This window comes from Vidua macroura, chromosome 20 (assembly GCF_024509145.1).
Source record: "Vidua macroura isolate BioBank_ID:100142 chromosome 20, ASM2450914v1, whole genome shotgun sequence".
Classification (NCBI taxonomy): Eukaryota; Metazoa; Chordata; class Aves; order Passeriformes; family Viduidae; genus Vidua; species Vidua macroura.
In genome coordinates this window covers 7,942,459-7,957,129 of record NC_071590.1, presented here as the reverse complement: position 1 = coordinate 7,957,129, position 14,671 = coordinate 7,942,459, and the positions used below count along the sequence as shown (strand labels likewise).

Sequence of the window (14,671 nt, the reverse complement as noted above, 5' to 3'; positions counted from 1 at the left end):
CAGGATGTTCATTCTTGTACTCCATGCCCTCTCTCATCTTTCCATGTCCAGTGCAGAATCTGGAGAGATGGCCAGGCCCTCTCACTGCACTTGGTTGTGGAAGATTTCAGGATGATCACCAACCTAACACTGTGTCCACTGAAATTCTAGTGACTGGAGAAGTGGCTTTTATAGCATCATAGAAAGTGAGCATGGCTTGAACTTTCAGCACCTGGGTTAATGATCAACTTGTGGGTTTGACTGAATATTGTGGGAATAAGGAGCACATGTAGCTTGACAGAGAGAAACTGGGAAGGACCTTGAATCATGCAGTGGTTGGACTGTATTTGTGTGTCATTTTCAAGTGGTTGCTCTCCTGATCCCCTCTGCAGCCCCAGATTCTTCAGATCTCTGCACACGAAGCTGCTAAGGGAGCACAGGCTGGAGCATCAGCAATTCATCAAACTGAGATTTGTATTTCCATAACCTTAAAGTGTTTGAGCATCTTTATAGCATGGAGCCAGTTCATTTATTGATGGATGTGCCCCAGCCTGTGACAGGAGGAGTTATCCCATCAGCAAACATTGGATGGAACTGATAGCTACGTGCCAGAGCTTTCATTCCTGTGAAAGTCCATGTAAGAAAAGAAAATCAGAGGTTTTCTTTTGGCTGGGGCTGGGGTTTAGGGGTGCTGTGGAGTGCTCAGGGACAGCTCTCTGCTCTCACAGCCTGCTGGCTTTGTGACACTGTGCCTTGATTAAATGGAAATCAGATGACTCAGAGCCATTAGACCATCACATAGTAGGTAAAGCTGTACTCCAATGAATGCAGTGTGAAGGATGAGGTATAGTGAATGTTAATGTTGAAGCATTCTGTTACAGCTTGTCACTTGGATATGAATTATAGGTACTATAATGGATGTATAGCTACTATAAAGCACACTACTAGTGTGTCACTAGATGACACAAGGAAAAATGACACACTACAGTTTTGGTTACGATGAAGAGATTAATTTATTTTCTCTGACTCCAATCTTTTATAGTCCTCAAAAGGTGCTAGTGGATTGGAGGGAGAACGTGCTACTTCTCTAATGACACTGGACAAACTACTTGTACATTAAATTTATCTGCCTCTATGAAAGAATGCAAAACAATATGTTGTTTACAGAAAGTTGTGTGGGAAAGTTCTCTACAAGAATGTAAACCCAGAAGGCTTTAGAAAACTCTTGAAAATCAGGACGACACTAGTGATCTATAGTGTTGCTTTGAAAGAGAAACTGTTGTCTTTTTCTTTGATCTTTCATAGCTGAAGATCAGGTTTAAGAGGTAAATGTAAATTTGTCTCATTATTCTGGTAGTCCAACATGTAAAACTTTGCTTGATGGAGAGTTAAGGAGGAAAAATCCCTTGACCAGAACAGAAATGATAAAATATGTCAGATATACTTTAAGATCTGTTTGTATGGCTTGCTCTTTGCTGAGCTGGTTTTGTCTATTGACTGATAATGGAAAATGCAGTTCAGAAGTATAGCTTTATAGGTGATGTCTGTGAAATGCTGTGGATTAATGTGCTGTGAAATGTAGCCATTGAGGCAGAGATCAACTGTTTATCTGAAGGTCTGATGTGTCTGCTGGGCTCTGGGCAACAGGTTGAGAATTTGCTCCACATCTGATAGAATTATGGATTTAATACACAGGCTCCTGGGATTACATCTATTGAGCTATCAGAGAAAAATATTTTCTATTAAAAATATATTTGTCCTACTTTTTTTGCTTAGAGCCATAATTTACCCCCTCAAAACTGATGAGGGAGCAGGGTTGAATCCGTTTATTTGGATCTTTAGCAGCTGGAACTATACCCAGCCTCAGGCATGCTCAGACTTTGCTAGGGAACTTGTCTGGATTTCTGCAGTATTGAAAACCTTTCCCTGATCAGTTTGCAGTTCAGTGTTTGCTCTCCATCTGCAGCTGGAGAATGCAGTAGAGGCAAAGTAGCCATTGATTGTCAACTAAGCAGGATTGTTTTAAGGCTTTATAGCATATTCAGTTTCTGGCATCCTGTAGGAGCCAAACTATGCTGGCATTTGAAGCAGAGCTGGTTTTCTGCTTTGTGAGTGCCTTTTTTACTGACTGCTTGAGTTAAGCTGCTGTTGGATGGTGATGGCATTCAGGGCCTGACTAATGCACTGGGATTTAGTGAACTGTAGGTGACACTGAGTGCAACCCTAAGACTACCTGGATCTGAAAGGCAGCAACAGTTCATGGAATTCAAAAACTTTGTAGAAGAAACAAAAGTGAACTTCATATTGTGCTAAGGAAATTTAATGTAAATGCAGAATCCAGCTATAGATTTATAACCTCTTTAAAATTAAAGTGACCTACTTTTCTTATCAAATTCTAAGTCAACTGGTAACTGGTAAAAGGATGTATTCATGTATTCCCACAATATAATCCTCAAATCTTTGCGTAGACAATGCTGACACGTCTCATTTTGAGCCCATTTAAGACCCGTTAACATGTTTCAGACTGGAGTAACCTATTAAATAAATACATCAGGAAAAAGCTTTTACTGGTAATGGTTGTTTTGCTTAGGTGACTATGGCTGTAATGTATTGTGAGTACATCTGGTACTTCAGTGCTTATCAGCGATCTTTTTCCCTTTAGGCGGTTTCCTAGAAACATGATTGCTTGCTGGTCTTGATCTCACAGCTTTGTGGAGACTCCTTCCCTGATAATGTCAAGTTCAGGCTACCCTCCGAACCAAGGAGCTTTCAGCACGGAGCAGAGCCGGTACCCGCCCCACTCTGTGCAGTACACCTTCCCCAGCACCCGCCACCAGCAGGTAAGGGACGCCCAGAGCCTGGGCTGCAGCCAGGCTGCACTTCAAGGGTTTGCCCTGCCAAAAAGGGATTCATTCTGGTTTTTAAACTAAGATAACACCAGTCGTTCACATTTGAAAACACATCCATGTGCCCTGCTGGGAGAGCTGCTGCCAGTCTGCTTAGTTAAATACTTGTGGGGTGGCTTCTTCTGTTTTACTTTGCCCTCCTTGCCCTTTATTAATACAAACGTCCTGGTTTTATCATTGGTTTCTCATGGTTTGAATAAATTCAGTAGGGGTTGTGTTCCCAAACTTCTGTTGCAGTATTGGGCTAGAATCTCTGTAAGTTAAATGTGGTACTTGTCAAAATTCTGTGCAAGGTAGAGAATGTGTAAAAACCTGTGTTACACTGATTTTTTTTCCTAAAGCAGCTGTACCAGTGCTGCCAGCTGAGTTCTGCTGGCCAGAATGGGAATAAAGAATTTCTAAGGATATCCAACTTGCTCATTTCTGCCAAGCTTTTATTCTGCCATTCAGTGCTCTGTGCTGTGGAGGACCAGCTTTACAACAGTTCAGGTTTCCCTTATTTTCATGACATTCTCCTCCTGCTGCAGATACTTTGGATGTACTATGGATGATACTTTCTTCTACTTCCGTGTTAGCAAAAGGAGATTCAAAAAACTGAAGATTTCTGGCTTGCTCTGTGTTTATTTTTAGATAATTTATGAAAACTGAATCTCATGGGTAATGATCTATTACATGTCTTGTAGAGCTTTTCTTCAGTTAGTGCCAGCTGCATATAATTTTTAAAACCAAGTGGTTGATCACACAAAAATACAAATAAATAATCTTATAGTTCACTTTGATTGTAAATTGTAGCAATTGTAAGGTGCATCTTGTGTGACTCTCAGTCCTGATTAATAATGTCTGATATGAAAATGTCTTGAGGTGGTAACAAAAGAAATTGCCTCGAGGTTGCTCTCATTTTACCACTTTGCAGATGGATGTGCAAGACTGATTTTAAAGGCTATTTTTAAAGGCTCTTCATCTGCTTGCTGCTGACTCATCTGTGTTTTGTTAGAAGTTGCTAATAAATTAGGTGGAATCCCTAGTATAAATATTTAGTCTCTTTAAAGTTTATTTAAATCTCAGAACTGCCATTTGCAAACATTTTTTGAGCTGGAATAAGACGTTCTTGATCTGGTGTTACTCTGTATTTAATACCTTTGGAAATGATCATGGTCACTGAATGCTTTTGTACCTGTTAACACGAGAGGTGTTCCCCTCAGGAATTTGCCGTTCCCGACTATCGCTCGTCCCACCTGGAGGTCAGCCAGGCCACGCAGCTCCTGCAGCAGCAGCAGCAGCAGCAGCAGCTCCGGCGCAGGCCCTCGCTGCTCTCCGAGTTCCACCCAGGCTCTGACAGGTGAGGAGGCTGACTGGGAAGGGTGTGAGCACCAGTCTCGTGCCTGCAGCTGCTCTGGGGTGGCCTGAGGACAGGCAGAGTGGACAGCAGCAGGGAATCAGATGTTGGAGTTTACTTTCAGTTTGCCAATGTCTTTCTTCCCATGAAACGGGGGATGTTGAGGGATGATCAATGTACATCATCATTTCTGTACTGCTGGTAGGTTCAGGAAGGTTTTCAGACAATGTCAAGCGTCCATTTGAAGAGCACTGAATGTTCTCTGAACATCAAATTCAGAGATTAAAATCCCACTACAGATCAGAATAATATTAACTGGATTGCAGTAAATTAGCAGGAGCATGCTTCTCTTTAGGGAAGAGATTATAACATGATTTATGCACTCAATTCTTTAGTGTGTAAGGCTGCTGGTGTATATTCATAAGTAAATGTTAGTGCCTGTAACAACCTCTTCTTTTCTTGCACTTACTGCTTGTAAAAACCTTCTTTTGCCTTGGACTCTTAGTGAGTATATCTGCTAGGAGCAACTTTATATGCAGGATTACTGCTGGAGGTTTATTTTGGCTGTAACTGACTGATCTGGTTCTGAACAAATACCCATGATGAATGTTATGTAAATACTGGTCTGGCTTAAAATCTCATTAGGATATTCCCAGAAATAACTTGATGATAGTGAAATCTGGGCCTTCCATATTGCCTTCATCTCGTGTCAGCAAAATGTCAGTAAGGCTCTGTTTTAATGCTGAGAATCACAGCAGCTTTTAGAGTTCTCAAAATTGAGTTTATAGCAGTAGTAAATCACACCCCCCCAGACTGTAAATTTGTAAAAGCTTACTTGGTAGTTCTGGCAAACTGCAGGAAACTGCTGCTGTCATCTCTTCAGTGGCACTTCATAGGAAGATGTTGAAGCATATGAGGGTCTTTTATGGACATCCTGTGCACTGCACTGGGAGCAGCAAGTGATAACTGTTGAGCATTTTTCTGAGAAGGAGGAGTCTTTAAATGACTCACGGATTGAATCAATGACTGCTTCTGTCACAGAGTAGCATTTTAGTAGAGATCAAGTTCCAAACAGACTCATGGCTCATCTCAAGTGTTCTGTGTATATTTAAAAATTATTTGGCTGCAAAAATTCAATAATGGAGCTGTTGTGGCCATCTTCAGTGAAATATAGTACTGTGTTTTTCTCATGGATTTTTGGTGTGTTTATAATTTGAATCAGAGCTTTGATTTGAGCAATATTCTTGTAGCAGAGCTGAGTTTCTTTAAGGTTGGGTAATTATAGGAGTGCCTTTAATTTGAGATTCAAGTTCACTTTCTCTTTTCCAATGGATTTTAACTGTTGTATTTTTGAAGTCATATTTAAAAACATTTATCTACGTTAGTGTTTAGAAGGAGCTTCACCAAATGATATCTCCTTTAAAATTAAAAAGCATTGAAGATTCTTCTCATATCAAAAATGTATATTTTAACAGTCAATCTCTTCTGTATAGGCCTCAGGAAAGGAGAACTGGATATGAACAGCAGTTCCATCCAGGTCCATCTCAGACGGATCATGATTCACTGGAATCGAAGCGACCACGTCTTGAGCAAGTGTCTGATTCCCATTTCCAGCGTGTCAGTGCAGCCACTGTCTTGCCTTTAGTGCATCCTCTGCAGGAAGGGTTGAGGTCTGCAGATATTAAGAAGGTAAAGCCATTTGCTGTTACAGTGCTGAAGGTCTAACTTTCTGTGTTACAGTGAGCTAATCAGATTTTTTCTGCTAGGCTTTTTTTTGTTGTTTGTTTAGTTTTTTTCTGTAATCCCAAAAATTTACACATTATCAGAAGCTGTGATCATGAGTCAGTGTTACTCTCTTACACAGTCTGACTCAAACACAGTAAATAGACTGGAATTCTGATTTGCCACTACACTCTTAAGTCACTCAAACCTCAGTTGTAAAATGATTGTAGCATAGTGCATGAAATAATTCTGCTTTTCAGCTGAAAGCTGCCATCAAATCCATGCAAGTCCATTTTTTCCTGTAATTAACATTGGGACTGAATAGTCAAAGTACTTCCTTCCGCCCCCTTTTCCCTTCTAAGCATTTGAAATGAATCTGCTTATTTACATAACACTAATTATACTTGTCACTGTCTCATTTTGGCTAAATCTAGGACAATCTACTTTGGGGTGGGTATTTTCTATTTTAGATATTGAATATTAGAGCTAAATTCAAGAGAACCTCACATTTATAACCACAACTAACTCCAGATGTGCTTTATCAGGCTGGTCATGATTATCTCCAAGAATATCCTCCTCAGTATAGGTGCAGAGTATTGAGGAGTGGCTCTCAAGTAACCCTCCCTTTAAAAATCAAAGTTACTGTTTACATTTATGAAGATGTATTTTAAAAGGAAGGTGTTTGGGTCTTATTTTACTTATTTTACAAGATAAATATTGCAGTATGGTGTTTTTTAAAAATTTTCAAAAATTTTGAAATGACAGTATCATAAAAGATTTAGAGCATTATGAAAACTTTAATTGACTTCTCAACAGAGATATGGATAACTGGAAATTGTTGTTAATTCCTGGGTGTTTGGTTACTAGCACTCATTCCCAAGTTATGACTGATTTCCTCTCTATCTCCCCACCATCTGCTGTCCCCATGGAAGGACCCAGCTTTTGGAGGAAAGCATGAGGGACCATCTTCTCCAATTTCTGGTCAGCCTTGTGGGGAGGACCAAAATGCTTCACCTTCCAAGCTGTCAAAGGAAGAATTGATACAGAGCATGGACCGCGTAGATCGTGAAATTGCAAAAGTGGAACAGCAAATCCTGAAACTGAAGAAAAAGCAAGTAAGCACAGCAGGCACTGCTCTTGTTTTCTGCCAGTGAAAGAGGTGTGGAAAAACCTCATTTGGTGATGGTGAATTTTTTGGTTCCATGAATCAGATGAGGAAGTTGAAAAGGAAGGGTTATGTGTGCGATTTTATTTAGAATAAGTTGGACGTCACACAGTTTTAAACATTTTTGAAAGCAGGAGAAAGCCACATAGAAGCAGCAGCAGTAGTCAGGTTTATATTTGAAACTGCTGTGAAACAAGGGCACTGTGACTGTAATTTCAGCTTCAGAGCTGCCTGCTGGCTGAGGGGAGGATCATCTTTCTTCTTTCGTAGTCTGTGCAAGGGGAGAATCCCTTGCATGCATCTCCAAAACCAGAGCTTGTAGAAAAGCCCCAGGCTCATCTGCTTTCCCAAGGGCAAGAGATCTTCACATCTGAAGCTAAGGTCAGACTTGGGGAGAAGTGCATTAGGAGGGGAGCAAATAAACACAGAGAGCAGAGAAATAAAGGAGGAAATATCACTTTGTTTTTTGTATGGCCCTGGCTAGGCTTTGCATCAGAGATCTGCACTTCAGCCACTGGAAGCAAAGGAAGTGTTTGCTGGCAGAAGTTGTTGCTTTCCCAGTAGCTGTTGTGGCCAAGTAAACCCACCCTTCAATCGAGGCATCTGTTAGTCATTGACAAAAACAAAGTCCTTGTTTCCTTTTCCTTTTCTGACTTTCAAAGATCCAGATAGAAAAAGTGCCAGCTTTACTCTTATTTTAGTTGGAACTCTGGAGGAAATGAGAGTTACACTGTAGGATTTGTTAACTTGTAGGTCCAGGATAACAAACAGACTATTTATGGTCTGGAAGCGTTTAATTACGTCTGAGTTTTAATGAGCTGTAAAGTGACCTCCAGCAGAAAAACAAAAAAGGATGTCACCGAGTACCTGTTTGTGTGTTAATGATGCTTATCTTTTTGTGCACTTTTCCACAAAATCAGCAAGTGCTGTGCAACTCATCTATGAAGGGTTATTTGTGCACATTTGTCTGTGATTTGACTTAAAAAAAACTATAAAGTTGTTGTTGAAATAACTGAGCCCAGGTCTTAGGGCATTCTGCTCATATTTTTGTGAATTCTTGCACAGCAATGAAGCACATTTTAATCAGGACTGTAAAGCAGGATGGATCTCTGTTGTCAGAAGTTCTTTGCTGTATATTTGTGGCAGGCATGGGTGAAGGATATTTAAAAAAATGAAGATGTCACTGAACCAGATTTATTTGATTTGAAAGTAAATCACAGCAGTAGATTTAGTAGGAAAGGTTGTAGTTAGCTAGGAAAGGAGTACAGGGTGGTTTTTTTGCTTTTGGCATTTTTGTTTTTGCTTTTTTGGTATTGTAACAGTCTTGGAACTTTCGTGCATGTGGAGTGGTTTGTTTTTGCTGGGAATGCATTTAGAATGATGCTGTCTGTGGTGTTTGAGAAGGACTTTTGTACTTTTTGAAGCCATAAGACAGCAGTAATGGTGATACTTGAACATCTACAGTGCAGAAAGGCAGCTCTGTGATTTATTTCCACTGTGAGAAGGTGGCTCTGGTGTAACTGTTCTCCAAAATTGATACTTTGTTTAAAGTTAAATAATGATAAATTACAATGTGACAGTGGCTTTAACTGTCAAGCTGAAACAAGTCTGATTCAAGGCAGGTGAGTCTTGTAAACAGGTAATCTGAGTTACCAATAGTACAAAAAATAGTCTTGTTATTGTCCCTGTGGGCATTAAAACCATTTCATTCATTCCTTGTCAGTGCAAAACGAAATAAGAGGCAGTGCTGGCTGATCAGCTGTGTATTTTATCTCTGGTGACTAATTACTGGTGGGGGGAACATGGATGGCTGATTTTCTTTCTTTGGTCTCTTAGCAACAACTTGAAGAAGAAGCTGCTAAGCCTCCCGAGCCGGAGAGGCCGGTGTCCCCTCCTCCCGTGGAGCAGAAGCACCGCAGCATCGTCCAGATCATTTACGATGAGAATCGGGTGAGTCCTCTGCACCTCACCCAGGGGCCTCTCACTGGCTCTGTGCTCACATTCTTTAGGTCTTCATTTACTTCCATGGGACAATTTTTTCTGTTTCACTGTTTTGCCCACCCCTCTATTGCTATTCATTTGTATTTTTAAATGGAAGACATTGTAATGACATTTTTGTTCTCCATCATGGGAATCTTCCTTCGATCTCGTAAGCACTCTGAGCTGTGGGTCTCATCCATAGACCCTTGTGCTGAGATGCATGAATTATAGATATATATAAACACACATACATATCCTTTTAAGTGTGTGATATGAAAAATGCCTCAGAAATTCATCTTGAATTCCCTGTTCCTCACGTGAGCTGACAAACTTGGCTGAAGACTCTACTTTTAAATGAGCTGAAGAGAAAAAACTGCATATGTTGTAGGATTTTGTGCCTTCTTTATAAACTCTGACTTCTGGCACTTAAGATTTGGATAAATGAACAGATATGAAGTAGTAATATATGGGTGAATTATGAGCTTGTGTTGTTTAAGTGGTGAGAAAAGTTCAGGAGCTCAGTAATATTACCAACTGTAACAGCAAAAATGCTTCCTGCCTTTTTTTCCATGGTAGTTTGAGATCAGGGAGTCAGATATCTGGGGGTTTTGAAAGTATTGTGATCTTCTGTGAGAGAGGTATATGTTTGTTTAATTTCCCAATTTTGTTCTGTAGTTTAGAGGAACAGCTAACTTCTATTACAATAGTTTGGGGTTTTTTTGAGGAGTTAAAAACCTCCTGCAAAACAATGCTAGATTTTGTACAGTACAACTATGTCCCAAGCATTCAAGCATGGAAGGAGGGGTCAGAATTATTTTGTGGTCTTCAGCTGGTGTGAATGAAGGACCTTTGACACACTTTGTGTGTTTATGTACACATGGATTCAAACTCCCAGATTTGGCAATTGGAGAGTTTTAGTCTCTTAATTCAGTTTTTCAAAGCTAATTGTACTTTATTTTACTGGACATCTTTCCCTTTTTATAATTATTTGCTGTATTATGAAAAGCATTTTTTTTTTGAACTGCAGAGGTCAGTTTCTGCTTTTATGCTCTATCAGCTTCCAGACTGGGAGATCAGAGTCACTACTAAACAATTCAAGTACAAGTTTCTTTATTTGCTGAGGCAACGTTGCAGAAGTAGGTTAAGAAGGATCTCGTGTGTTCAGGCAGGGGTTTAGCAGAGAACATAGAGTTCAGATCCACATTTGACATGAACTTCAGAGGATTTACTCAGACTATACCAAAAAAATCTTACTTGCAGAAAAAAGCAGAAGAAGCTCACAAGATTTTTGAAGGTCTTGGTCCAAAAGTTGAATTGGTAAGTTGTGGAATTCTGGGTTTTTTTTTCTTTTGTACTATTTTCTGTGTTGCCAGTTGCTCTAATTCTGTTGTGCTGAACAGCTGCAGTTCTGTGAGTATGTATGGAAGAAATGTGTATCTAAATGCACTGGTGAGTTGGGGCTTGAGTGAGTTCATTGGCTATGTAAGTGTGATTTTTAAAGTAGAGTTTGATCTATTTGAGAGAACAGTTTGAAGTGTGAAGAAATGAAGTACTGTTATATACATAAGTAATTATAATCCAATTTTAAGTAATGAAATCTGTGCTTTGTGCTGAATATCTTGTAGTCCCTTCAGCTCTGCTGCATCTCAGATTGAGTGTGCTGTTCTCAGAATACTAAAATATTGTTAAATGTGGTGCATCACATTTACAGTTCCATGCTTTGCAAAGTGCTAAGTGTTCCTTTCTCATCCCAAATTGCAGCCACTTTACAACCAACCCTCAGACACCAAGGTCTACCATGAAAACATCAAAACGTGAGTGCTTTAATACCCCCTCATTGTCCCATTCAGGGCATCTGGACTTGAACATTCCCTGCCATTTTTCATTGCTGTCATCTCCAAATAGGATGTGTGAGTTTAAACCATAATTAAAAGCTTCCACTCCATGTAACTTTCTGATTTCTTTGTTATAAAACACTTCTGCAAGATGTGCATTATATGTGCTGAAGGGAGAGGGAAGTCCTGGCTTTCCAACTTCATTTAAAGACAAAAATAAATAATAAAACTTAAGTTGGCTGTCCTTTAAAAAAAAACTTCTCTTAAAAAAAGTAATTCTTGCTCCACTCCATCAAATAGATTTGTATAGCAGTTCCAAAGTACTTATTTCTTGAATAATACATTGGAAAACTTTAGGGCTGAATTGCAAAGACTTATCCCCCATAAAAGCATAATAGCTTAAACCAATTTTTTTTTTCATTTTAACATATTATCTCTCTTGTGACAAAGGAGAGCACCTGCCTTGAAATTGGAACCTTTTGTGTCTCAATTGCTTATTCCAGCCATCTTCAAGAATCTCCTCTCTGAAAAAATACAGTATTAGGTGATTTAGGTATCTCAATTTCATTGGGAATTTTCCCTTTTTTTTACCCTGAAACTGTTATTCATAATAATAATCTGGCATCTAGAATTGAGATGGGTTTTGTTAAGTAGTTTGGAAGTGCTGATTTTTATATAGTTCACTTTTTTCCCCTAATTTTGTTTCCCAGAAACCAGGTGATGAGGAAAAAGCTGATCCTATTCTTTAAAAGAAGGAACCATGCAAGAAAACAACGGGTAAGAATACCATGATTTTCTAAAAGGAGCATGTGGCTGGTTTTCTGTCTGGAAAAATATTCCTAAAAATATTGATTAGAAAAAGAAGACCTTAAGCTAAAACAAATGTGGAATATTTCTGGAAGGCAGTAATGAAAATTACCAAATACCACTAGGATGTGTAAAGCAAAGAAATAGTGTATAATATTCAAAATCTACATTTTTGCATTCCACTTCCTCACCTTCTCTGTGCTGGAATTGTGATGTAAGTCTTCTTCAGCATGGAAGGGACTGGAGCAGGAAAAATCTGTGCATTCCAGGAGCCTGCCCATGTCACATGTACTGATCACTTGGTGTATTTTGCTTAGTTCAAGGTTTGCTTTTGGAATTTAACAGGAACAGAAAATCTGTCAACGTTATGATCAGCTGATGGAGGCATGGGAGAAGAAAGTGGACAGGATAGAAAATAATCCACGCAGGAAAGCCAAGGAGAGCAAAACACGGGAGTACTATGAGAAACAATTCCCAGAAATCAGGAAGCAGAGAGAACAGCAAGAAAGATTCCAAAGGTATTACTGGAGATTTGAGATATTCCTGCAAAATATCTCTTCAGTCTTAAGTTTTAAAATTCTTTACAATAAAATTAGTTAATTTTAATGATTAAGTTTTATGTTCATGAGTTTATTGCTTTAAAAAGAATATTAGTGTGTCACAGAGTATAAAGTGAAATGTTCTTCCCTTTGTTCACTGTGTTTCCAGGGCACTGAGCTCAAGTTTCACTTTCATCCTAAGGATCTCCATGACTTTATCTGTCCACTGTCACAAATGTCCCCTTTGCTGTCCCTCCCCTCCAGCTGTGCCAGCCTCATCCCTTGGTGTCCTCTCAGGCTGCTGTGGTGATGTCCATGGGGTTCCTTTCCCATGTCCCTTTTCAGATCTGCTGTCAAACCCCATATTTTCCAAAAGGAACACAGAAAAAGGGCCAATTAGCAAAGGCTGCTTAGGTTGTGGTGTCAGTGAGATGAGGAGAGTTAAGCTGCTCAAAAAGGCGTTTGTGGAATTCTGAGGACAGTTGGAGCATCAGCTTGCCATGAGCCTGTTCATTTTGGGCACACACCCTAATTTGCACTGGTATTTTTCTGTCACTGTCTGTGTTACTCCTGTGTTTCATAATCCCTGTATTCATTAGCCTCCACACTCAAAAACCATTTATCTTCTTAATTAACAGTTTGACTGATCCTTTGTTGTACTTGCCAGGTAATTTTATTCCAGACAATTTTGCATTTTAAAATATTCAAGGTGCGACAATTAAGGCCCTATTATTTAATTTTAATCTATCAGACATTTGTTAGATGGAAACTACAAGGAATCTTAAAAGGAATGAAGTGCAGTTCACTTGAGAGTTCACCTTACAGTACTGTAGGTAGAGAGATAGGATTTAAATTAGAATTAGGTCAAGTTTGATTCAGTTGTGTTGAAATCTGTTTATCTGATGTTTGAAATAATTTCAATACACCTTGGAGAGTTCAAACCCCATAAAGATTTAATCTCATCTCTTGTAACCATCTGTCCACATCACCTTTTTGTCATAAAACATGGGGAAAGCAGAGAGTTTGCAATACATTGTAGAGGCTGCAAGATTTTATGGAATCAAAAAAAGAAGAAAGTAAATTTTAGAATGGGAACAGCATTCATACATAAGAAGTTTCACTTCAAGAATATTTCATGTCTTTGTAATTGCAGACTAGGGAAGGGGTCATCTCTTTGCATTAAATTTACATCCTGTAAAATAATGGCCTCTCTGTCCATAGCTGTGCTCTAAGCCATGTAAAAATGAAGGGATTTTTACTCAGATTTTTGCAAATGGATGAATTCAGTAAAATCTTTGAAGTATTTTCTCTCTCAATTTAGTGGTGATTTTTACCTCTGAAATGCTTTTTGACCCACATGCTGTAGTATATTATTATGATGTTCCTAAGGGTAAAGATCACAAGCTGAAAAATTCTTCCAAATTACAGCTCTCCCCATTAATTCAAAAGTGGAAAATTTTCTTTTGTCATAACAAATCTCAGTGCTGTATTGACTTGACCTAACTGATAAAGGGCAAGTTTAGTGTGGTTTTCTTAAAAAAAAACAAAAAAGGCTCTTTCAAGGTGTATCAGTTGTACTAATTAAGGGGATCATTTCTGTGCCACTGATGAACATTTCTCATGCTCAGCAGAAGCTGAACATTTCTCTGAAGCACCTACTTTACAGTGGAATTGGTGGTAACACCTTTTTTTTTTTGTGTGCCCTTTCTGCTGAGCTTTGCAAGCTCACTGTGAAGCCAAGCAGGACATGACAGAGTTTGTGCTCTGACTCTCCTTAGAAAGAAAGACCAGTCCTAGCTGATTTGAGAGATTGCTAACAGCATTATAAGGAATTTTGAAGGTTGTTGTGGTGTACAAAACCTGCAGATAGAGCGAATTTCCACTTTATCCTTTTTCCTTCTGTTTTCCCCTCGTTTCAGAGTTGGCCAAAGAGGCGCTGGCCTTTCAGCAACCATTGCCAGAAGTGAACACGAGATTTCAGAAATCATCGATGGGCTCTCTGAGCAGGAGGTGAGCCAATAAATATCTTTTCACTGGCAGTGCAAGGTGTCTTGTAGAGGGTTTGTTTCATTGAGAAGAGAAAGCTCTTCTCTCTTTAAGAGAATCTGTGTGAAGTGTGGCTTGAAGCAGATCTTACAAACACTTTTCTTTTGAGGGTTTTGCTTTGTAATTGTATCTGCCCTAGATTTTTCTCGTGTTCATTGCAGGCTTGCTGCAACCTAGTTTTTTACAGCTGTAACAAACGTGTGAAAACTCTTCCTCTTCTCACTCAAACCCTCCATCATTTTGGTGTTTCACCAGTTGTGACACTATTTCCTTTAGCTGCCCATAAGTGTTCATTGCAATGGTGACAACTTTTGCAAGAGTTGTGTACAAAAAAGAAGTTCCAAGCTGACTGTGGA

The 14,671-nt window shown here is 39.2% G+C and overlaps 1 protein-coding gene across 3 annotated transcripts in view; it reads left to right on the top strand.

Annotated features, from left to right (window-relative positions):
- Nucleotides 1-14,671, top strand: part of NCOR1 (nuclear receptor corepressor 1) — a 56,692-nt gene that overhangs the window by 11,765 nt on the left and 30,256 nt on the right. For all 3 annotated transcript variants that reach the window (XM_053995515.1, XM_053995513.1, XM_053995514.1), the window contains exons 2-11: nucleotides 2,642-2,819; nucleotides 4,088-4,224; nucleotides 5,715-5,910; nucleotides 6,876-7,058; nucleotides 8,945-9,058; nucleotides 10,349-10,405; nucleotides 10,850-10,902; nucleotides 11,634-11,700; nucleotides 12,076-12,248; nucleotides 14,189-14,279. In XM_053995515.1, the coding sequence (XP_053851490.1) occupies nucleotides 2,712-2,819; nucleotides 4,088-4,224; nucleotides 5,715-5,910; nucleotides 6,876-7,058; nucleotides 8,945-9,058; nucleotides 10,349-10,405; nucleotides 10,850-10,902; nucleotides 11,634-11,700; nucleotides 12,076-12,248; nucleotides 14,189-14,279 (1,179 nt within the window). In that variant the 5' untranslated portion in view covers nucleotides 2,642-2,711. The remainder of the gene's footprint in view (nucleotides 1-2,641; nucleotides 2,820-4,087; nucleotides 4,225-5,714; nucleotides 5,911-6,875; nucleotides 7,059-8,944; nucleotides 9,059-10,348; nucleotides 10,406-10,849; nucleotides 10,903-11,633; nucleotides 11,701-12,075; nucleotides 12,249-14,188; nucleotides 14,280-14,671) is intronic.